Source organism: Lutjanus erythropterus, chromosome 22 (genome assembly GCF_056507025.1).
Source record: "Lutjanus erythropterus isolate fLutEry1 chromosome 22, fLutEry1.hap2, whole genome shotgun sequence".
In the NCBI taxonomy this organism is placed as follows: Eukaryota; Metazoa; Chordata; class Actinopteri; order Lutjaniformes; family Lutjanidae; genus Lutjanus; species Lutjanus erythropterus.
In genome coordinates this window covers 14528897-14551752 of record NC_139338.1, presented here as the reverse complement: position 1 = coordinate 14551752, position 22856 = coordinate 14528897, and the positions used below count along the sequence as shown (strand labels likewise).

Below are 22856 nucleotides of genomic sequence, written 5' to 3'. Positions count from 1 at the left end.
TGGAGCTCTGCATAATTTTAAGTCTGGATTTACTAAATTTAAACCTACTTTTGCTAAAATCTTATTCAAACTAATCTTAGATTAAATTTACCTTTGTTGATGCAACATGGTGTAAATGTGCTGGAGCTTCACCAACAAGTGAAATATGACTTTGCAGAAATCTCTTCACAATAATTAGTATCATCATCGTCAAATTATCAAAATGATTAAACACAATATCACCCAGTTTTCAACTAGAAAAGTTCAAATCCTGGCTGGTGCTCACTGGGCGTGTTGAAAACTATTTTAAAACTCAAGGAGGCTATTTGAAGTTAATAAGCCCACAGTGATGTTTCACAATACTCAAGGACCACATAGCTCACAATAAAGGGTCTTAACTTTTATGAACAAATTCCTCAACATCAGCAGAATCCCATACAGCTTATTTTCCACAAGTGTTTAATGTAGTTTTGAATCACGCAGACCCTTTAAAATTGTTGTTAGAGTACGGTGGGATTCTGTATGTACCGTGTTCATGGACTATATGAACTGTCCTGTGTATGACGAGGGATGCAATTCTATGGATCTAAGTCACTGTTCTCTACAAAGGCACTAGAAACCGTGCTGAGAGGTTCTTAATCATGGACATCCAGAAACTACAGTGTGTACTCTCAGTAAACCTCTACATGTAGCGTCTTTTCTGCCCATATATATAGCAGATAAATGGAAATGCTATTGGAAACAGAGGCAGGGTTGTGGTTCGTTTCAAAATAAATGTCTGCACAGTGGCCACGATACGGGGTGGAAGCTCTTGACACCGGATCGATCACACCTCCACTTCTGTTCAGTTAGTGCTCAGTAACAAGAAGCATAGGTGTGAAAGGAACAGATCGGGGAAAGGAAAGCAAATGAAAGCGAAAAGCAAGCTTGAGAAAACACGAGGCTAAAAACGGGCCGACTGAAACAAGGTGTGGGAGTTCTGGCTTGGCTGGCTGGCTGGTGTGATAAGGAGTGACCGAACGCTGAGTTCAAAGTGTTTTGTAGCCAGGTTTCCAATGACGACGAATGAACATCCCTGACCTGGAGATATAGCTTTCTTCTTATTCTATTACATATGTACAAACAGTCCATCTGTCTCAGAAAGACATATGCTAGCTTCTACTTTGAGTCACACGTTTCACAGCAGCGTCCACAAAGACGCCGCTGCCATTTTTTCTCTATATATCATCATACGCCATTGAACACTTTGACTGAAAATAAAAAAAAAGAAAACAACAAGAGGCAGTCACTAGTAGGCGTGCACCATATACAGTCTCAACACGCAGCTCACCTCTGCAACGACTGACAAAGATGGTAAAATGCTTCATAGAATCATGATTTACTCCATGCAGGTGTTTATGAGTGTGATTCGATGCATATTTGCCTGCCTGCGGGTCATGTTCTGTTGTTCTGTACTTTGATAAAATATATATTTGGATACATGTTTAGTATGTTTGCAAAGGAGAGCAAATGGCACTAATACACACACGCACACACTTGGCCACGCTTCTGCTCAGTCTCTCTTTCTGGTACATTCCTTCTGCTTTTCTATATTGCTTCCTCTCTCCTTCTCAGAGTCCCTCGTTTCACACCTTCCTTCAATGCTCATGGGGGATGTGTTGTCGGGTCTTTGCCATGTCGGGTGTGTGTCGATCAGAGGAGGTCACAGTGTGACAGGGGGGGGCTGGCGGGTGTGGAGATGAGGGCGTTTATCAGCAGTCTTGGTGACAGGTAGCCATGGCGATGGCCACCGAAGTGACAGCCACCGTGGTAAGAGTACACAACGACTGTCACCTTAGCAACTGTCACCACAGAGACGCTTCCCCATGGTCACATTTGCCAGGGTGACAAGGCGTGGCCGTCAGAGACCGACGCAGCCGGGCCCACGGGGCCCTTCGTTAGACAAACGAGTTCATGGCGTTGACGGGCGATGGGGCCTCTGAACTCTCGTTGCCTTCGTGCGTGTCTTTTTCTTTCTTGCCGCTGTACTGGCCGATGAAGGAGCCGTCCTCATTGAACTGTCCGTCCCCGCCCTCCCCGTAGTCCACCAGGCTGTCGTCGCTCTCGTCGCGGCGCACCGTCCCGTTGGACGGCGTCCGGCTGCCCTTCAGCGGCTTGTGGTCCTCTGTGTCACTATAAAAATTAGGAAAAAGTTGAAGGAAGGTTACTGAGAAAGTAATTCAGGCAGTTTGTTGAACTGGCAACACTTAATAATAACCACCGTTAAAACATGGTAAACTGATAGTTAATTTAATGCTTATTTCACTGTTAACAATTAATTATTATTAATACTATAATTAGTTATTTTATCATTAGTTAATAATAAGTAATTATAACATATACAACAATAAGTGTTTGTTAATGATTACTACATTTATAAACCTTTGAGACCAGATATGTGCAACATTTTAATGGTTAAAACTTTATTTGAACTGCTCCTATGAAGTTGTGACTGACGATAATAGATCATTCTGTACTTACATATGTAATGTTTGTATGTGGGTTGCAGTTTTTGTGCCTGTATTTTGAAAGTCAACCAGGAAGCTGCACATTTACTATTGCTCACTTGACCACTGAGCAAAACTGATGACCTACAGTGTTACAGTTTAAAGCATACCGCCAATGACCAAGCTGCCATATTTGACTTGATGAGTTGGGAGTCAGACTGTGTTGTCTACAAACATTATGTGTTTACTGTGAAGTTGTTAAATAGTATGTCGTGCACCTATAAACACTTGGGTAGCCATTATAAAGTTAGAACTGATGTTTACAAAAACATATAGTTGCTTAATAAATGGTTTATAAAGCATGGATGTTTGTTAACAGTAAAATAACTTAACTAAAATGTAATTAACTTTCAATTTACCATTTATTAATGATGGTTATTATTATAAAGTGTTCCCATTGAATTTTTTCTGCAGTGGTCAGAAACCCCGGTGCCACACAGAGGACAGGCTATTATCCAAGCATTAGCATTTTACATGAGTACTTCTGGCTTTTCCACTGCACAAGTATCACATATACTATGCATACGAACACATAACTTTTTTTTTGTGCACATAGTTTGGTTTGTACTACACAAGTGCTGGTAGGGCCCCATTGCCACAGGCAGCAGTATATAACATGCAGTTATTATTAAAAATATAAGACTAGGAACATACTTTATGGCTCTTGTGCAGTGGAGCAGCTCAGCTACATCTATCTTATAGTTTTATGTATAGTGTTAGTGCTGTTTTAAGCCTGCGTGCTGTTCAGATTTAGGGGTGGTGACCACTGCTGAAGGGGATTTTGCAAATGCGTGCTGCTCAGTCTCTTGCAGTACTTTACCTTTATACAGTTTCTGAAATGAAATCAACCAGTATGCTTTCAGTTTACATGCAGTAATCAAAAATGCATTTTTCCCCCAAAGGTGAAGCCTGTTATCTTCTGTCAGTACGTTCACTTGGTCTAAAAACTTCTTGTTCCAGTCAATATTATGCAAGCTCTACGGTCTGGATCTAATATATTTCAAGTCTGTTTTCAAGCTCAATGCATTTGCGTTTTTAAAAAAATTAAATGAAAGAAGCTAGCTGTTAATCCTTAGTGTTAATAATGTAACTGTGGTTATGGTTTTGACTACGTCAGCGAGTGTCATGACATAGTCAAACCAGATCAGTTGATGTGCTTTCTCCTGGCTTTTAGTTTCACTTAAGCTTGCATGCATGCTGTTTTTTTTTTTTACCACATCTTGCCTTACCTCTCCATAGACCTAAACCCGCCAAAAACACAAAGATAAGAATGGAAGCACACATGAAAAGCAATTCATGAGCCACATGGAGTGTCTTTTATGCACTTCTTCTTTGACACAGATGAGACAAAGCATGCATATGGAAACATTTAAGGCATAATGAAATCTATATTTTTTTTAAAATACATAGTTCATTCATTCATAGCAACTACTCTCATGAAATCCTCAATATTCACAGAAGAATATGTGAAAATGTGATGAAAAGTCTATGTTTACACTTGTTCTGAGAACAGTTAGCATATAAGTGACTTAGCCAGAGATTAGATTACTTGTTAAAAAGGACATATTTTGGCATTATATAAAGCTTGTGTTGATTAGATGGCCAGTGTGCAGGTGAGTTTGTCGTTATAAGAATCGACACAGAGAAGTGCAGATCTTTGCCTTGCCTCTATGGAGTGTTTGGTAATGGAGTCGGGTGGGGACAGTGTCTCTGCAGCCTGGTAAAACGTTCTACATACAAACAGTCGAGTCAGGTCACAACGAATGAAAAAAAGAAATGAAATGTCTTACATGGCTGTATGCTGTGGTCGCAACTTTCCTAACTGAAGAACATCTCTCACCTGTACTCTCCAAACGTCCCATCATCCTCCTTCATGGGCTGGATCTCAGGGTCTTGGTGAGCGTCTTCTTTCTCTTTCACTGTAGATTACGCACATTTTTTTTCTCAAAATTTCCATTTATACATGTCAAAAAGTTTGAACTTACAGGAGACAACAAACAGCCACAATGTTAAAACCACCTGCCTAACACTTTTATCTTGTATAGATCTGCCTCATGCTGCCGAAAGAGCTCTGACCCGACGAAGCATGGACTCCACAAGACCTCTGAAGGTGTCCTGTGATATGTGGCACCAAGACATTAGCAACAGATCCTTTAAGTCCTGTAAGCTGCGAGGCGGGGCCTCGACGTATCGGACTTGTTCCCGCACACCCCTCAGACGCTCGATCTGATTGAGATCTGGGGAATTCAGAGGCCAAGTCAACACCTTGTCAACACTAGACCACCTTCTTCCAATGCTCCATGGTCCAGTTCTGATGGTCACATGCCCATTGTAGGTGCTTTTAGCAGTGGATGGGGTCAGCGGGGCACTCAAAGCCCAAAAGTCACAAAAACTTCCAGAGCACTCTTTTAAAATGTCTTTACTGGCAAAAAGTAGTCTCTGATAAAGGCAATTTGTTTATTTTAAGGTCCAATATGACCATGTTGAGAGTGACCCTACCTCTATCCAATCCCTACCCTCCATCCAGTACAATGTTATTCACTTTATGTGTCAGTGGTTTTAATGTTGTGGCTGATCAGTGTATATCGATACATTACCTGGGTATTTGCCACCCTTGTTCCTCTTGATGAAGCACACTATGAGAAGGACCAATATGAGGAGGGCGATGGCACACATCAGACCAATAAACCATCCCTGGGTGGCGATGTCTACCTGCCGGCTGGGCACAGCTGGACACAAACGAAAAAGGAGGGAAAGATCAAGACAACCAGTGAGCATGACTTTCGGTCCAAATCTCAGTCTAAAAAGGATGGTATCAGTTTTCTTCATGCTGAGCAACACTGAGATTAACAAACGCTGTAAACACAGGAATGAAAATTAAAATGTGTTAATATGCAATGATCATTAAGGCACTGTAAAGACAACGGAAATCAAAAAGCCACAACAGTTAAACAATGAACCTCTTAGTAATGATTTTTAAGTGACATGCATCAGTCCAACTTGATGGTAACATTCCTGTACACTATCAAACTAATACTGTACATTCACATCTGAATGTAGCATTGTGTGTCTGATAGACGATGGGACGTTGATGGGAAAATGAGACAGGCAAAGAAATAAACACAAAGACCATCTATCCTGAGGCATGCCGCCTCACCTGGCACTACAACCACCACTTCGTCTGTGCTGTGGACCGTCGGGTCAGCCGGGTCTCTAGCTACCACTCGCACCCTATAGGACGTCCCTGGCTTTAAACCTTTGATCATATGCCAGTGTGAACCGTTAACCAACTCCTTTTTCCAGTCCTCTTTACCTAGAATTGGTATAGTGGACGGAGAGGAATTAGACTCAGGGACCCTTAAATGGTGTTTATGGATCAGATCAATTCAATTATGAAGAGCCAGTCAATGCATGCACTCATGTTTTGAGATGACTGCTAATACAAAGTGAAATCTTACTGTTTTCTACTATATATTCCACATATACATTCTTATGGTGTCCATAGTAATCCCAACTGATCACTGCGCCCTCCTCCAATACAGTCGTGTTAACTGTGCCAAACGGACGGCCTACAGGTGGCGCTGAGCACACAAGAGAGAAGAAAATCAAGGGTTTTAATTCAAAAGTCACTTTCCCATTGCATTAAAATACCTTAACATGAAATACAGCTGCAGTTTCAGAACAGGAGGAGCATCAACATTTTAAAGACATAGTCATGCAATATGCCAATGTTTAAGATACAAATCTACTATGTTCAGGTAGATAAACGTTGATTTAATACCCAAAAGAAATAATCAGGGCTGCTAACTTATAATATATAAACAGAAACACAGCAGCTTCTGCAACCTTCCAGTAGCAAATTCAACTCAAGAATGAAAAGGAACTCAGTGTTTCTTGAATGATTTTGATTATGATTAGAGAAAAAAACTTCATAACTGAACATTTGGCTGTCCCTCATAGCATATCAGTGCAAGAAAAATGTCCCACTAGACGAAACATAGCAACTCAGTTTTTGTTACACAACATAGCTTTCAGAATAGTGTCATATCCTGCCACAACATAGAAACAGGTCAGTTAATATAGTTGTTAAAAATGGCCATCTCAGTGAGAACTCTTAAAACAAATCAAACAGAGCCAGATAGGTGAGAGAAATCCGACCGAAATTATAATCTACTTAACAGAACTTGTGAAAAAAAGGTAAAATATGAATTAAAACCATTATCAAAAGTAAACTCTTAACAATATGACACTTTATGTTGCTGAGATGGACCATTTTTTTTGCAGAGCAGAGAATATGTGTAGATACAGGGGAGGTAAAAGGGGACACAGGGAGTGCGCTTGTACCCTTGTGCAACGGGGGAGGCGGAGACTGAGTGATGGGGGAGGTTGGGTGAGGGGGCTCTGTGGGGCCTGAAAGAACATGGAAAAGAGTGAGACAGCACACATACACACCACAAAAGACAACATACATTAAAAAACTGCAGAGCCTCTGTTTTACAGAGGAAGTTGCATGCTGAGTTAAAACATGTTGTAAGCACCTGGTTCAGCGTCCAGATAAAAGAAACTGATCAACTCTGAATCACAGCACTCCAGCATGCATATTATTTAAATCAAATTGGTTATTCATATACACAATCCCTAAGTTTACAGCATAAGCAGGTATATACTTAAAAATGTGTTAGTACTGGACTGAAACAAATGCATTCACAAGCATCATGCAAAAGGCTTCGAATGAAAACATGTTCATTTGAAGAGGGCACATACAAGAGGTAAAGACTGCAAGCACGGCTAATTTTTTACACTACACCCAATATTTTACACTATATTGCAGTAAGCTGAACGTATTCTCTCAGAAGAGGACGCAAGCATGGTTGCTTGCAGATGCCATGGAAGTCTGTCACACGTAAAGTTTATTTTTTTTTACACAGGGAGTTTTCAGCCACGCTAACTTAGCAGCATGCAGGGACAACTGACCCTTCCTAAGTTCCGCTCCTTTTTGCTCTGTGCTCCAATAACAGTTGAGTGAGCTTATTACCCAGCAGAACCTTTACCAGCTTTCTCCTTTCCTGTACTTATTGTGCTGTGTTGAAATCTATATTGAAAAGAAAACCGTCATTTGACAACAGTATGCTGCTGGGGGACCTTATAGACAGTCATATCTTATGTTAGCCAGTGTTAGTTAATAACAGCGTTTCCCCAGTGTACGGCAAGCCTGGTGGCTTTTTTTTTTAAAAAAGCCATAACACAAAAAGCTAGCCAAGGTTCTGCTGGGTACCAGGTTTACTGTTTCCGGAGCACTGAAATGGGCACAACTTAAGAGGGGTGAATTGAACTAAAGAGAATATCTATGCTAAGCTCTTTCTCTGTTTCTAGTAGCTGATGGTATAGATAACATGCAAGTGCTTCCATTGGCAAACTTGGGTTACCTTTGCCCGCCTCTACAGTGGGCTGAGAACGAACTTCAGTGAGAAGAAAAAAGAGAAAGATAGAGGGGGTATAAGATGTGGAAAGCAGTAGGACCTATGTTTGTACTTTTAAGCTCAGAGGAATCCCTAATATCTGTCAGGGCACTGTGATTCTGACCCTTTCACACCTCATTTTGTTTGCTTAAATGCCACTGATATAGGACTTTGACCTTTTCCTTCTATTGTGCATGTAATTGGCTACAGATGAAGCTAACTGGCTAAATAACTCACTTGTGTCCATGACTGTGAAGGCCTCCTCTGTGATGCTGGGGCCAGAGCCCTTGATTGTCTTTGCACTTAAGTAAAACTTGTAGAGCATGCTGGAGTTCAAGTTTTCCAAGGTGAAGGTGGTTTCGTTTGCTGGGAATTCCTTGACCTTAAGTGGTCCCAGTTCACTGGTGCTGTTGACTGGAGAGATAAAAATGAGCAAGGGTGAATGATGGGAACAAAAGAACAGAGAAGTTAAAGAAGTATTATGAGGATATTGAAAGGAGAAAAGGATAGACTCAGAAATGCACAAAATATTGTGTGGAACACAACAGGCAGTGTGAGAGGCAGGTGGTAAGAGTACCTGGTTGGTATTTCAGTGTGAATCCGGCGAGTCGTCCATTGTTTTGCGCTGGTGGGCCCCATTCCAGAGTGAGAGAGTCCAAACCAGGGTTTATTATGTTCAGAAAAGATGGAGGCCCTGGGACTGAAAACAAAACCACAACCAGTCAGGGCTGGAATGTTGCACAGGACCCATTCATGGGACTCATGTACCATATAAAACATAAGATAGTGGCTAGAGAGGAGAATGTGAATGTGTATGATCATTCATGCCGTTACTAGGGTGTTACTGGACAGTTGTTAAGGGCTTCCAAGTGGTTTCTAGGGCGTTACAAGGTGGTTGCTATGATGTTCTATGAGATTGCTAGTGTGTAGCTACAAGTTCGCTAGATGTTTTCTATGGACACCAGGATAGATTGGGGCCATGATTCCCAACCTTTTTCCTTAAGGGACTTCTTTTCTACAATTTAATAAACTAACGACCCCCCGACTAAGCAACATAGTGACATAGATTGGTTTCGGCTGATCTAGATTAATTACATGTCTGATAAGACTTTCAAAACAAGAAAATCCTTCAGAACAACCACGTCAGCCAACGCCAGCTATACACACCTCCCTCAGGCGTCTGGAATGTCTTGATGGGGCTACGAGGCCCTTCTCCTTTGTTATTGAGGACCCTGATGGAGAGGTTGTAAACACTGTAAGGCTGGAGGCCAGGCAAACGTCCCTCGCTACGATTCCCACTGAATGTCAAAAACCGCTCCTTCTGCTCCGCCTCCCCTTCTGTCTCATGCAGGCCACGCTCACGACGGTAGTACACCTAGAGGAGAGACACTAGGACTTAATTTCAGTGCGCTGTAGTTCTGATTTTACCATAACATGATGAGTGCACCACAGACACATGCAGATAGCTCATGGTAAAAAACCTGGTTGTGCAAATAATGATAAGATTTACAAAACGTCTGCTGAACTGTACATGTTAAGTAGGTAATAAGTGATAAATGTGGCTTAAATGCTATGATTAGTTTGTTTAAAAAAACCCTTTCTGCACACAAAGTTACACGTGCATCCAAACAAGATGTTCAGGCACTTGAGGAGTAGACACATGGATAGCCAACCTCTGAGGATGTTGCATCTATAATGTATGCATGCCAAAATAAACTTCTGGGTGTTTTATGTTTTCCCTTTTACTGTAATTAATGTGCTCTCTCATACAGTCAGCTAAATTATTTTTTGCTTTGTTATTTCTTTGATTTCCCTTCACAGTTTGACAGTTAAGGGGGGGCAATATAATTCATACTGTAAATCTATTTACAGTGTGAATTATGTTGCCCCCTGCTGTGAACCTTATTTTGAAATTTCTGTGTTAGAGAACATCCTGAGCGTATGGAAAATATGCATCTATGCCTCATCGGACAATTGCTACAGACTCAGCCATTTTGTGAAGATTATATATAGGCTGTGTTTTCTCTCATTCTGTTAAAAAAAAAAAGTGACTGGGTCTGTGTGCTGAAATGTGGGGGCTGAACACTGCTTTATTCTTCACATTTAGTGTGTGGGTGCAAAAGCTATACCATGCAAGGGTTTTAAAAATCTAAAGCTAATGTTTGCATTTGTGCGGCACTACTCCTACAGCAGCAACAACCACAGACATGCGGTAGAAATTGCTATTTATCACACAGTACCCTGTATCCCTGCAGTTTTCCTCTGACTGAGGGGGAAGACACAGGCTCCCAGTGGACTTCTGCCAGCGTGCTGTTGTGAACCATGATCTGCACACTATCAGGAGCAGACAAAGGCACTGCAGAGCAATGAGAGAGAGAAGCAGTTGGTTAAGATGTAGTTTCAAGTCACTACATTTCATTTCATTCACTTTATTCAAGGACAACACACAACAATACATATTTCTGTAAATGCACCAGTGTGTTTCAACTGCAGTGTCTGTCTTCCGTGTGTAGAGACGAGGGCTATTATCATGGAGTATACAACAATAAAAATCTAACCTACTGCATATATTTAGAAAAAAAGATTTAGAAGGTTAAGAACGATCCGATTCAATGGCCAAAAATGGTAACTATGAAGGCTACGTTCACACTGCAAGCTTTAGTCAGATCTGTGGGCAACATCAGATTCCAGTAAGAACTGGTCACTGTCTTGAATTGACAGACTTCACACACAGCACACTGTTGTATGGAAGTAAACATGGAGGTCACTGAAGTCAGCGTTTACGGTTTCATTTATCAGTGAGCAGACGATAATGAGGACGGGATGAGGAGAGAGACAAGTTTGTATTCATGGCTTTTTGCAAAGCAATGGCGGCATCATCAGCACGGAGGCGTGTGTGGATGCAGAGCCTGAGTCAGGAGTGGAGGGACTGTGACGTGAACAACTTCACAGAAATTTTCATCCAAAATCTCAGGACTGAGGTCACATTGCGAGAAATTGGACCTATCTAATTTAGGACCACATATTAAAGTGGCCAAAATCAGAACTGAATAGATCAGATTCCATGTGCTGTTCATACTGTTAAGGGAAGAAAATGTGAATGTAGCAAAAATGGCAACATATGTTGATTGAACCCTCGCAAAATTATATTAACATCAGATCTAAAGACTCCCTGTGAAAGTGTTGCTAATACTACTGATCCCACTATGAATCAACATTCACCTTTCAATAATTTTGTTTTTCCAGATTTGTTGAATCCAAACACACCAGCTGACCAAATTACGCAGAATTTAACTAAGTGTATTTCAACTAAATAAATACCTTAAAGAGCTTTCAGCCCTGCAGTGTATATAAAAATCAGTTTACTCACAGTCTTCTCCAGAGTATCCAATCACTACTTCAGGCTCTGGACCATCGCCATAGTCATTCAAAGCCTGAACTTTGATCTCGTAGGGCACGTAGGTTGGAGTTCCGGTCACAACAAACTCGGAAACGTTGGCCACATTCTTCGTAGACCAGTCCTCATCCACGTCCTTCTGTCTCCACTGTACTTTGTACTCCAGATTGGGCCCGTTGGACTGAAATCCTTTCAGCGGCTATGCAGAGAATTGTGCATCAAAATGAAGCAACAACTAGAAATAAGCTCACAACATTTAGCTGACAGTCAGTGATTTCTAATGTAATGAAAATAAAGCTTACTGTCCAGGTGATGACTAAGTTGCCAGGCTCTGATCCTGCTCCCTGAACATCTGACGGATTTTCATCAGGAGCTAGGAAAACCAAAAACAAATGGTTCAGCCAGTGAATATTTTGAATAATTTACACATTACAAGTTTTTCTGGTTTGTGACCATGTTGATCACCTGCAGGGTTGGTCCTGTACTGGTTTGAGGGCTGGCTGGGCTTGCTGAGGCCAACGCGATTCAGAGCCAAGACTCTGAAGGAGTAGTAGATGTACGGAGAGAGGTGTAACTGTGCTGTGGTGCTTGTACCGGCAACCTCTGTCAGGTTGTTCCAAACTCCTGGCTCGTGGAGCAGATCCTCATATTGGATCAGAAATTCTAGGAAAGATTAAAAAATAAGATTCAGAGTTCAATAATTTGTTTAAGAGCAGACACCACCTCAAAGAAACCTTGCAGAGCAGAGGATTCTGACTTGACAAGATTAAAGTGTGGAAATCCAGTTTTACCAGTGACTATAGTGTCTAATTTCACAGCTGACAGTAAAAAAGTCTAGTGCATTTGCTGCCAAACAACTAAGCAGCGACGTTAGAGCATTTCATACTCTCTGTGGGACTGTTGTGTTCGTCTCCGGGGATCCAGGTGAGCTGAACGCTCCTCTCTGTCTGGTCAGTCAGCTCCAGGTCGGTTGGAGGGTCGGGTTTCTCTGCAAACACAACAAGGAACACAGAAAAATGAGAACTCTCTCTCTGCTATTAAATAGTGCCGGTCCTTGCTGCTGTTTCAACTGAATTTGACAGTGACTACATTTACATGCAAAAAAAGAGTCTGGGTTTTGCCCTTATTTTGAAAAAGACAATATTTGTCCGAAGCTGAATGAATATTCCACTAATATTCTCGTTGACATGCAGCCGTGCAAACGTCATAATAGGATTTTTCTTCAGATTTTTTTCAATAGTGGCAGACTTGTTTCGCCACAGCTCCATCTTTAATTTGTTTAACAACCATTCGCTTCTTGTTGTATTAAAGTTCAATATTATTTGGTACAATTAAATATTTTAAGAGCAGGCGCCTGTGCAGCAATTTTCACTTTTGGCTTCAATCAGTCTGCACATACCCAGAACAGGTCTAATCAGAAGGGTTAAGTGCAAACACCGGTGAATTTTTTCAAATGTTGGGGATTCTTAATGAAATGAAACTCTTTAAATTATAAAATACATACTTTATATTGTGCAAAACCAAATGAATATCAAATGATACCATATGAAATAATGAAAACAATAAGAACAACCAACATAAAACAAAGATTAAGATGACATTGAAGCTACAGGTTTTACAAATAGAACTGAAAGGTACAAAATTCTCATCTATGGACTTTGTTTACCGTAGACAATAGCTGGAGTAGGAGTAGCCTCTGAGACAGCAAGAAGCAAGAGTAAAGTACAAGAAGGAATTAGATGTTAGTGACAGGTATTAGAAACAGCAGAAAAGCAGGAAAAATAATGAGGTAATGTGATACTAAATTAGATTATAACTGAGACCCACAGCTGCTGAAATTTGACAGGAAGGGTTTTTTTTTCACACATGTATCTAATTCATCTGTGAACGTACCTACAACAGTGAGCATAGCACTGGCTGAGTCCTGGTCCAGGGTGGTGTTCATGATGCAGGTGTAGGTGCCCTCATCTCCGTCCGTCACGTCTTTGATGGTCAGACTGTCTGCATCCACCACAAACCTGATAACAGCATCACAGAGGGGTAATGCATTTTTCTTTTCTCTGAGTTATATCAGTGGGTTTTTTTTCATGCTGTGTGAAGGTGTTTGTACCTCTCATCATCAGGCAGCTCTCCGTTGTCTTTGAGCCAGGTCATGGTGGGAATGAGGGACGGGTCGTGTTTCACTTTACACTCGAACATAGCGCTCATTCCTCTCTGCACCACCTTGTACTCTGGCTGCTTCAGAATACGAGTCGGCTCTGAAGATGGAGACAATAAGAGTTTATATTAACAACAACATATTAACAATTATGGCTACAAAGGCCTAAAAGACATCTCAACAGGCTAAGGCTGTTAAAAAGACTACTACCAACAAAAAAAATGTTGAACCTGATTAAATTATGGATTAACTTCAATTTATGTGGCACCAAACTTTTAAACTTTCCTAAGACAGATTCAATTTAAACCTCAGTTTAAATTTAAATTTCAGTTGTGTTATACCCAAACTTTAAACTTCTATTTAAACTTTGATCCTATTAAGTTTAAACTTACACCTGATGATAATTCAGTTTTTCCCAAACGGGAAGTTAGGGTTTCTCTGCTGAGCCATCATCCTAATTGACGTTTTAGCTAGCTAGCAAACAATTTATCATTCTGTTAACTTTTAAACTAGCTAGCAAACAGTGTAACATTTACTTTTTAGCTAGCTAGAAAACAATTAATTTCTGGTTAGCTAAAAAGTTAAAAAAAAAAAAAAAAAAAAGTTAACATTTATATTTACTAGGTACCAACAGCACTTAAATAAGTTTTCAATTCATTTTAATTTGGTTCAGCAAATATCTCCATATTGATAGATTCTATTTAATTTCAGTTCAAAATCACTAAACTTGGATTTTACTACACTGAAAATAGTTTTTAAATTTGGATTTACTCATATTTTAAACCTAGTTTTCTAAACTCCAATTAGTTTAGTTTTCTAAACTCCAATTAGAACTAATCTTAGACTAAACTAATCTTTGTTGGTGCAACCCAGCTTGAGAGTTGAACCACCAGTCTTACTGTCTGAGTTGTGACTAGTCAATATCTGACCTTTAACCTCCAGGTAGACATGGTTCTCCTTGATCCCCAGGTTGTTGGTGGCAATGCAGGTGTACTTTCCACTGTTTAACGGCTGGGCCACATGGATCTCCAACGTACCATTCTCATGGATCACATAAGGGTCACCGTTCTTAATGCTGGTCTGACTGTCTTTGAACCTGCATGGAAACAGCAAACGTGTTTAAGTATATAATGGAACTGTGCTGCAAAATTGGTGGGGAGACGGCTAAACTAACAAGACTCTGATTCTGACTGGTGTTACCCATAAAAATGTAACTGAATTTTCACTTTTCATTATTAAAAATAATTTTATCTGTTTTGCACATTCTCATTCAGTGAATCTTGACAAAAACTGACAAATCTTTTTTACTCACACGGTGTTGAAACCTGATTTTTTCCAAATAAAAACAAGTCAAAAAGCCTGATCTGAATCTTACCACGTGATGGTTGGTATTGGTGAGCCAAAGGAGGCACAGTGAAGTAATGCAGGGTTGTTGGTGATGACCTGGTACACTCGGTTGGGTGGAGTGAGCACCCTTGGTGGCTCAGCTATGGAAAGAATCACAATGTTATCTAAATCAACACTCACTGTATCCCCCCCTCCTCACACAAACTGGCTTGTATATCCAAAATTTACAATTACCAAGAACGTTGACAAAAGCGTTGGCCATCAGGTAACCAAATTCATTGGATGCGTTACACTGGTAGACAGCGCTGGACCCTGACTGCACATTGCTAAGAATCACAGTGTCGCCATCCACCTTCCGACTGGGGTCCTCGGGTGCATCTGGTACGAGACAAGAGACAGGAGGTTCTGTAACTGCACCAGCACAGATCTGTGTATGTATAAAGCAGCATAACAATTCTGGTGCATTATATAAAGCTATATGAATATTATCAGTGGAAAACACACTGCTGGGATTTGTTTTCAATTTCAACTACAGCTCAACATGTTATTTTATACTCCGTTGCTGTCAGGCTCTTTGTGTAAATGTAGTATATTCTAGTTTTGAGAGTGTGGCCTCATTTTACTCACTGTCTATGGGGACTCCGTTGACAAACCAGGTAATGTTTGGTTTGGGTTCTCCACTGACGCGACAAGTCAGGATGCCAGTCTCATTTGGGGCAAGGATCAGATTCCTGGGAGCGCTGATCCAGAAAGGAGCCGCTGTGGATGACAGAGTAAAGAAGACACTGAAACAGATTTTTGAGAGAATAACCAAAATAGACTTTGCTGAGCCTTTTACTACCTGATGTACAGAAATATTTGCATCTATGTAAATATAAGATTAAAATGTGTCAGTTAAAGCTCACTCAAATATTTTCATGTTAACAATGAACCTAAAACTGCTTGTGATTAAAGTGTTGTATGTACTGTTGATCCCACTGTGAATCTGAATGTCAATTCTGACGTAATTAAAACTAAATTACTCCAAAATACACTACTAGAGTAAAACAAAAATTATCTATGTGAAACTTCATACCTTTCACAACGACCTTGATGATGTGATGCGCAGTGCCCAGTTTGTTTGTGGCTGTACAGCGGTAGTCTCCAGCATCAGCTTCAGTCACATCAGAAACCTTGAGTGTTTTCTGCCAGTTCTGAAAGGACGCCCTGCCGCTCGGCAGCTCTCCTCCATCCTTCTGCCAGGAGATATCTGGAGTGGGCCTGTCACAGGAAAACAGGAGGTTTGCTTTTTGTGCTATTTCTGCATTGTTTTGTTAATACACTTACAGTTTCTTGAAAGAGTGTTGTTGTATATTACAAAAGAGCTTATTTCTTCCATGTAGATTAGATACAAGTTACAGATGATGCCTACTTACAAGCCCTCAGCGATGCATTCCAGCTCCAGAGTCTCCCCTCTCAGGACCATCTTGGTGCTGGTAGTGCCTAGAGGCAACATGAAACCAGGGCCGTGCTCCCCCTCTGGGCTGTCTGAAGACAGGAAGACACAAAACCAAATCAGAACCAGACCGCAACATCAGACTAAAAAGGCTCCTCTTGCCACGGTGTGACCCCCAGAGGGCCATTTGTACTCTCATGAGGGAAACATGTCAAATGAGGAGTTGTGATGTGATTTGTCAAAGTGGAGAGAAGGGATAGTAAATGAATAAGATGAATCTCAGGGTAATATATATTTTTTTTCTTAATGCCTCAAAGTGAGCAGTATCTCAGAATCAGAGAGCAAAAGGAGGCTCCCTAAGAGGAGTAGCCGTCAGTTGCTATGGCAACACAGAGGTTCCTGGAGGAAAGCAACCCCCCACTCTTGCACAAATCCTTCAGAAGTTCTTAATTGAAGGACTTCTTTAACAAGCCTTTGCCAAAAAGGTCAGAAAATGGACAAAACATGATCCTTTTCCACTTCAGAAGGTGGAAAAATGCCATGTAAGAATAATAATCACACTTTATACTGTATGTGGCCATCTTGGATTTACTTTGAAGGTGTGCTTGATTTAGTAGACCATGATATCAGTCTGAATTTGTATGTATGATACCAAGGGAAATGCAGTCAGCTGACATTTAATGTTATGCATGCTCTGAAGGTTGCCCAGACCATCTTAGGATTTAGATATGAACATTGCTTTTTTGTGAAGTGATAAGTATTGTATCATGCATCATAGTCAAGTAATTTTTATTTACATTGACCTAAATCACAGATTTGTTTGACTCTCTATCCTTAATTTGCATCTACAAAAACAGGATAACAATGAGAGAAGCTTGAGGACGAATATGTTAATATAGTCACAGAGGAGGGGGGCCAAGTTAAAGGTGTATGCTGGGTGCGGTTAGGCCAGGGAGTAGAAACGGGATTGGGTTCACATTGAGAGGGCTGAATGGGAATAAACCAGCAGCACTCACCACTATAGAAATCAGTGATATTGTATAAAGCAGCCACAGTCTCATTCATTGTTTCCACTGTAATATAACAGAAAATGATAAGCATGCAAAGCTAGGAAAGAAAACAGGAAATGCTTTATGTCACAATGTTTTTTTCCCAGTGTATTAACCAGTGCAAGTACAGAATAATGTGTTGCTGAAAAAACGTTATGGTATAGACCCCCTTAACCCGATGCCATGGTTACATTATGGCGACGTAAAACAAGCCAACTAAGCATACTAGCTTATGTTGGCTAATGTCTTTAGGGAATTATTTCACCTCAATATAAGCTCCGCCCACAAAGAAACATCACAATGCTTACCAACATAAAAGGTTTCTGTTAACACTGTAGTTACGTCAGATCACATGTTGCTAAATGACGTTTATAAAACTCAGGAAAGGTGGAATACAGGAAGAATAACTTAAAATATAAAATTATTAAACTATGAGAGGGAATAACTTATAATTTTACAAATAACATTCAAAAAATAAGGCTGAAATTGCATGGACCAATCAGAAATCCTAAACACAAATTTAAAAATTCAGTTGAAAGGAAAAAAACCTACATCAGGTGTTCATTACAATTGGTATAAACTATTTCAAAATTAATTTATACTCCAAATTTATGGTCTTACAGCATTTAATATTTAAGTCCGTGTCAACTGGTGTTGTATTCAGCGTCTTGACTTACTGTCCAGCACGGTGACTGAGATGGGCTGCTTCTGCTGGATGGTTTGCGTGTGAGGGAAACGGGCGTAGCAGATGTAGTCGGGCCTGCTGTCTTCTGGGAGAGCGTTTGAAAAATACAAGTCTCCATTCGAAGCCTGGGACACTCGTTTATCCAACGGCAGCTTCTGGAAGTCTAAACGACAGGGAAGGACAGGAAGTTAGACAGGAAAATAAATAAACATTGTCAACGTAAATAGTTTGATTTAGCTTTACAAGGATTTTCATAGGATCAGTAAATGATTTCTGGGGGTCCATCAGGCCTATTTTCCATCAATTTGCTCCTTCTTTGTTCTATCGAATGTGATTTTTTTTATGTCCTTGTACCATATGTGCTGATATGTAAACATGCAAACAACTCACTGTTATCCATCCAGAAGATGACAGGAGGGGGTAGCCCTGCAGGGGGTCGGCACTGCAGCACCAGGGAGACCCCCATCTGCACCACGATGGCCTCATTTCTCTCCTTTGACCACAAGGGGGACCCTGCGAGTCACATAAACATCAAACAAAGGTACTGCAGGCTTCTCACTGTATGGATTACAATCATTTATATATGCAGCAGTGATGAGTGACATGCAAACACCTTGTAGTTTGAGCTCAGGCTATTAGAATATCTATGTTAATTTATAAAAACAGCGGAAATAATACAAGTGAATATCATGAGAAGTCTTACTGGACTGTCTGATGACGATGCTGTTGGATACAGCCGTGCCGTGCTCGTTGTGCGCTGTACACTGATACGTTCCCTCATATGCCTCAGCTTTCTCCCCGCTAATGTCAATGACCAGAGTTCCTGAGCCGGGCTTCATCAGGACTTTGGAATCTTTCTCGACATCAAAGTGGGTCCCATTTCTTGTCCAGGAAAAGCTACGGTCAACAAGAACAACAATTATCACTGTATTTCCTGACCCTAGAAGCCATGAGAAAATACAACAGAGCAAAATACACAGTATAAATTGTTTGTTCAAATCATCAAGATGCATGGTGGTCCATTCATGCAGACCGAGGATATTATACTATTCAATAAAATAGAAACTATAGCTTAGAAAATGTGAGACCATTGCCCTCACAAAATGCTGTTTGTATTATAATGCCTATTCTGACCTTCTTAAATCTTGACAAACAACTCCAACATAATGATAAAAAACAAAAACTAATACCAACACTAATAAAAAATAAACCGAAATGAGCAAGCTCACTCTAACTGAAACTAAACTGAATTGAAAACAATTATTATAAATGGAATAAAACGAAAAACTAATGAAAAATACTCTGATGCAGCTGATTTGAACCACTGATTTCATAGCAGGAAGTTTGGCGGATTCATTTGATTGAGAGGCTGGTGGCAAATCCAAACTGTGACTAATTCACTCTGCCAGGTGTGTTTTTCAAGTGGTCTCCCTGACAACAGTTGCTATGGTGACCCATATATATTTTCCACACCGCTCCAGGTTACGTTGCCCACAGAGACAGATGTATAATTTCACAAAAAGGACCATAAAACTGGATGGAAACCAGTTTGCTGATCAGTTTATGATTTCATGAGCTTTTGTCCTTCAATTACTGTTAAACAGAAAAAGTAAGCAGTGAAGTATGACAGCGTGGCATGAAACTGTGATGGAAACCGGCATGTTTGTCTGTTGCATATGTTCTGCACTGTAAAAAATCTTGCAGGAATTTAGTGGAATCAACTCATCTTTTCTCATTAACTTTACATAAATATACCAGTTTTACTTATTCAAGTTAATTAAATTAAAACATCTTGTTTATTTTCTGAACATATGAAGATGAGTTCTGAAGTCTTTTGACTTCAACCAACTCATTAAATTCAGTTTCTAAAGAAATGTGTTAAAATGGAAAACTGACTGTTTAGACTGAAAATGTAAATTTTCAAGTAATGTTCCTCATTGTGACTGAATAGTTGTAGGTTCAACTTAATTTCTTAAGTTTACTGAACATGTTTTCTCAAGTACAACTTCATATCAAGTTTAACAAGAAACTTTATTTTGTTTTGAGTCATTACAAAATTACCTTCAGTTAAATTCAGTCAACTTAAAATGTTAGGGCAGCCCAGAAACATTTTTTTTTTTAAGTAAAACAAATTTTTACAGTGAAGCAGACAAATAAGAGTGTAGCCCCGAATTACTTTTCCTGAAAGCAAACGTGAGGTCTTTTAAGCTGAAGTCTTTGACTTGAAATGAGTTGAATGAATGTACTGTACAGAGTTCAATCAACTCATTAAATTCCGTTTCTAAAGAAATGCATTCTGCACTTAAGCAGACTTCCCAGCATGCATTGTTTGAGAATTGTCTTTTCAAATTTGGTCATCTCAAAACTTTAACTTTTTCAGTTAAAATAAAAGTTTATTTTTACAGTGTAATAAACAAGCATAGATGCAATGGGTGGAGCGATTGTCTCACCTGGGACGAGGCTTCCCCTTAGCCTCACAGTGGATGACAATGTTCTCCCGCGGATCAAAGATGTAATCCTTTGGGGACTGTTGCGTTATGGTGGGGGGTTGGGGCACTGGAGAAACATGAATGGAACCATAGTTCACACACGTAAAATGACATGTAAACATAAGCACACTGGGACTTAGAGAATCAAGGATGTGCAAGCAACATGCAGCAAGCATTCAGTCAAACTCGACAATCAAGTGTAACAACATCTGGAGGTGCAAACAAAGCCACAACAGCTATCTGATCTGATGACAACTTACCAGTCCATGAAATGACAATAAACCAAGCGCCACTCCAAAACAAGCAAGTCACTTCACACTGTATAACTGCATGCACTGCTATCATTGCTAGAATCACACAAGTTAAAATAAGTTTTAAGAGCAAAAACGTAACACTAGAAGTCACAGCAGTGTTTGTGGCAACTTACATCCTTCCAGTACTTTAGCTTTTAGTCCATCATGACACGCCGTACCACAGCGATAGAATATTGAGGAAAGGTGTTAGTTTTTGCAAGGAGTAAACCAACAGGTTCAGGTGAAATAGTTGCACATTCAACTACTCTTAAGCATCTTATTGAGCCTGCCTATCATTTCCCTTTTTTGTGAAGATTTCTATGGCTTCAGTTTAATCAGGCAGGAGCAATCGATGCAAGAGAAGTAGTTGAAGATATCATAATTTCACACAAGATGTGTGTGGATAGAAAGAGTTCTTCAGGAATTCCATGCTGAAACATGCGAAGCTGAAACAAGAAAACCAGTAAACCGCTGCTCAATCTGCAGCGCCTTTAGTGACCCATAATGTTCTTCATCATGTCCCACGATATGAAAGAGTTTCTATTAGTTTTCCGTTCACCCTGCTGTCGTCTGGGAAGAGATACAGAAGTATCCACTGCCATACCACCAGACTACAGAGCAGCATCTACTTTACATAATTTTAAATTGTTTTTTATGTGTAGCAAAGAGGGAACTGCATCTAAATCTCACATTCAACCCTGTTGTATAGCGATAAATAAATTGATCTTGGGTTTTGTATCATAGAGCATGAACAGTTGTTGCAAGCAGAATAGTTGGGAATAAAACTTTTCTGAATTTACTGTTTTGCTTATCATTGTAAATGTGGTACTGATAAGGACAATACTTACGATCTAGAGGCACTTCCAGCGCAGACGTCACATGACTCAACAGTATCAATAACAGAGCTCCGCAGCCCGCCACCCACTTCCTGTTCCTGTCCATGGTCGGATGTGTCACAATGACGATAACTTTTGTCCAAATTCAACGACACAGTCAGGGTGGTCAACGGATTGACAAAGCCTGGATCCTCACTACAGAAAGAAAGAAGACGGAAAGATTACTGCATGGATCACTAAATTATGTCTGAATGGATTTAGACCAGAATTTAGACCAGTGGTTCTCAAACTGGGGGTCGGGGCCCCCAAGAGGATTGCCAGATAATGTCTGGGCATCACCCGATACAGAGACAGACTGAACAGACAAAAACTCATTTGCATTTTGTGACATAAAATGGTAAAATTTAACTACTCAGCAATGCATGATGGGAAATGAGGGCTGTGTTTTAGATTGAGGAATGATTTTTACATTACATTGCTTGTATTTATAATATAAATGACTTGGAATAGATATTGAATATGTTTGAGAGGGTTAGATAGGTAGCTCTCATGTTATACAGTAATCCCTGAACAGTATCAGGACAATTCCTGCTTATTTTGGGGGATCGTGGCACAAAAAGGTTGAGAACCACTGATGCAGACTACATGATCCCTAAAATGGGTCTCAGCACATTTCACAATAATAAAACGAGAGCTGCATGTGCTCTTGAAAGTATTTGCTCATACTGAAGTCTCAAAATGCGTCATGTAAATAAGATTAGTCCATTAAAATGAAAGATTGAGGTAAACGGACTATTTAGTCTGAATTACAGTGGAAAGTTTACTTTTTTCTGACAGCTCAAAATCCCAACTAGGGTATGCAAGTCGTGGATCACAAGTGGCCCGACTGCTGGATGGCCTGTCGTCCTGCCAACGTAAAGACTTTGGCAGGAGAAAAAGTCAAAACAAACTTGATTTCAGTCCCTCTAACTTAAACAACTCAAGTGTCCATCCTGCACTTTTCAGACATTTGCACTGTTATTTACTTTTATTTTCTCTGGCGTTCAAGATTCCTTAAGAGACCCAGTAGCTTAAAGGGATAGTTCTGATTTTTTGAAGTGTGTGAGGTAGTGTATGTGTCAGTGTATACGGAGAATAGATGTTGGTCAACGTGCCAACAGTTTGGAGAAGCAGCAGAAAAACA

At 40.2% G+C, this 22856-nt stretch overlaps 1 protein-coding gene across 2 annotated transcripts; it reads right to left on the bottom strand.

Annotated features, from left to right (window-relative positions):
• Window positions 1-366: 366 nt before the first annotated feature.
• Window positions 367-21862, bottom strand: nrcama (neuronal cell adhesion molecule a). Of its 2 annotated transcripts, XM_084710743.1 has the most exons (31): window positions 21686-21826; window positions 20972-20989; window positions 20506-20611; window positions 18759-18952; window positions 18446-18568; window positions 18048-18218; window positions 16302-16413; window positions 15962-16146; window positions 15514-15645; window positions 15121-15264; window positions 14915-15026; window positions 14469-14635; window positions 13492-13639; window positions 13275-13399; window positions 13048-13077; window positions 12268-12369; window positions 11847-12044; window positions 11684-11754; window positions 11355-11580; window positions 10225-10340; window positions 9152-9359; window positions 8562-8684; window positions 8222-8398; window positions 7952-7984; window positions 6870-6935; window positions 5984-6106; window positions 5683-5838; window positions 5123-5254; window positions 4366-4444; window positions 3755-3766; window positions 367-2151 (listed from the first exon to the last, which is right to left on the bottom strand). In XM_084710743.1, exons 1-31 carry the CDS (start codon window positions 21777-21779, stop codon window positions 1917-1919), a joined length of 3918 nt encoding a protein of 1305 aa, XP_084566869.1. In that variant the 5' UTR covers window positions 21780-21826; the 3' UTR covers window positions 367-1916. The 2 variants fall into 2 exon arrangements, with proteins under 2 accessions (XP_084566869.1, XP_084566870.1); XM_084710744.1 differs by lacking the exon at window positions 3755-3766 and having other exon boundaries at window positions 21686-21862.
• Between the last annotated feature and the right edge of the window lie 994 nt (window positions 21863-22856).

Bases quoted from the DNA above. Each gene is read 5' to 3' on its own strand.
- nrcama (XM_084710743.1), bottom strand. From the start codon at position 21,779: ATGGACAGGAACAGGAAGTGGGTGGCGGGCTGCGGAGCTCTGTTATTG. The intron at 18,953-20,505 runs GTGAGACAATCG...TGTTGACCGTAG, and splicing joins AAGGGGAAGCCTCGTCCCAG to CTTTTCCTGGACAAGAAATG. The intron at 5,255-5,682 runs GTGAGGCGGCAT...GTTTGTGTCCAG, and splicing joins AGTGGTGGTTGTAGTGCCAG to CTGTGCCCAGCCGGCAGGTA.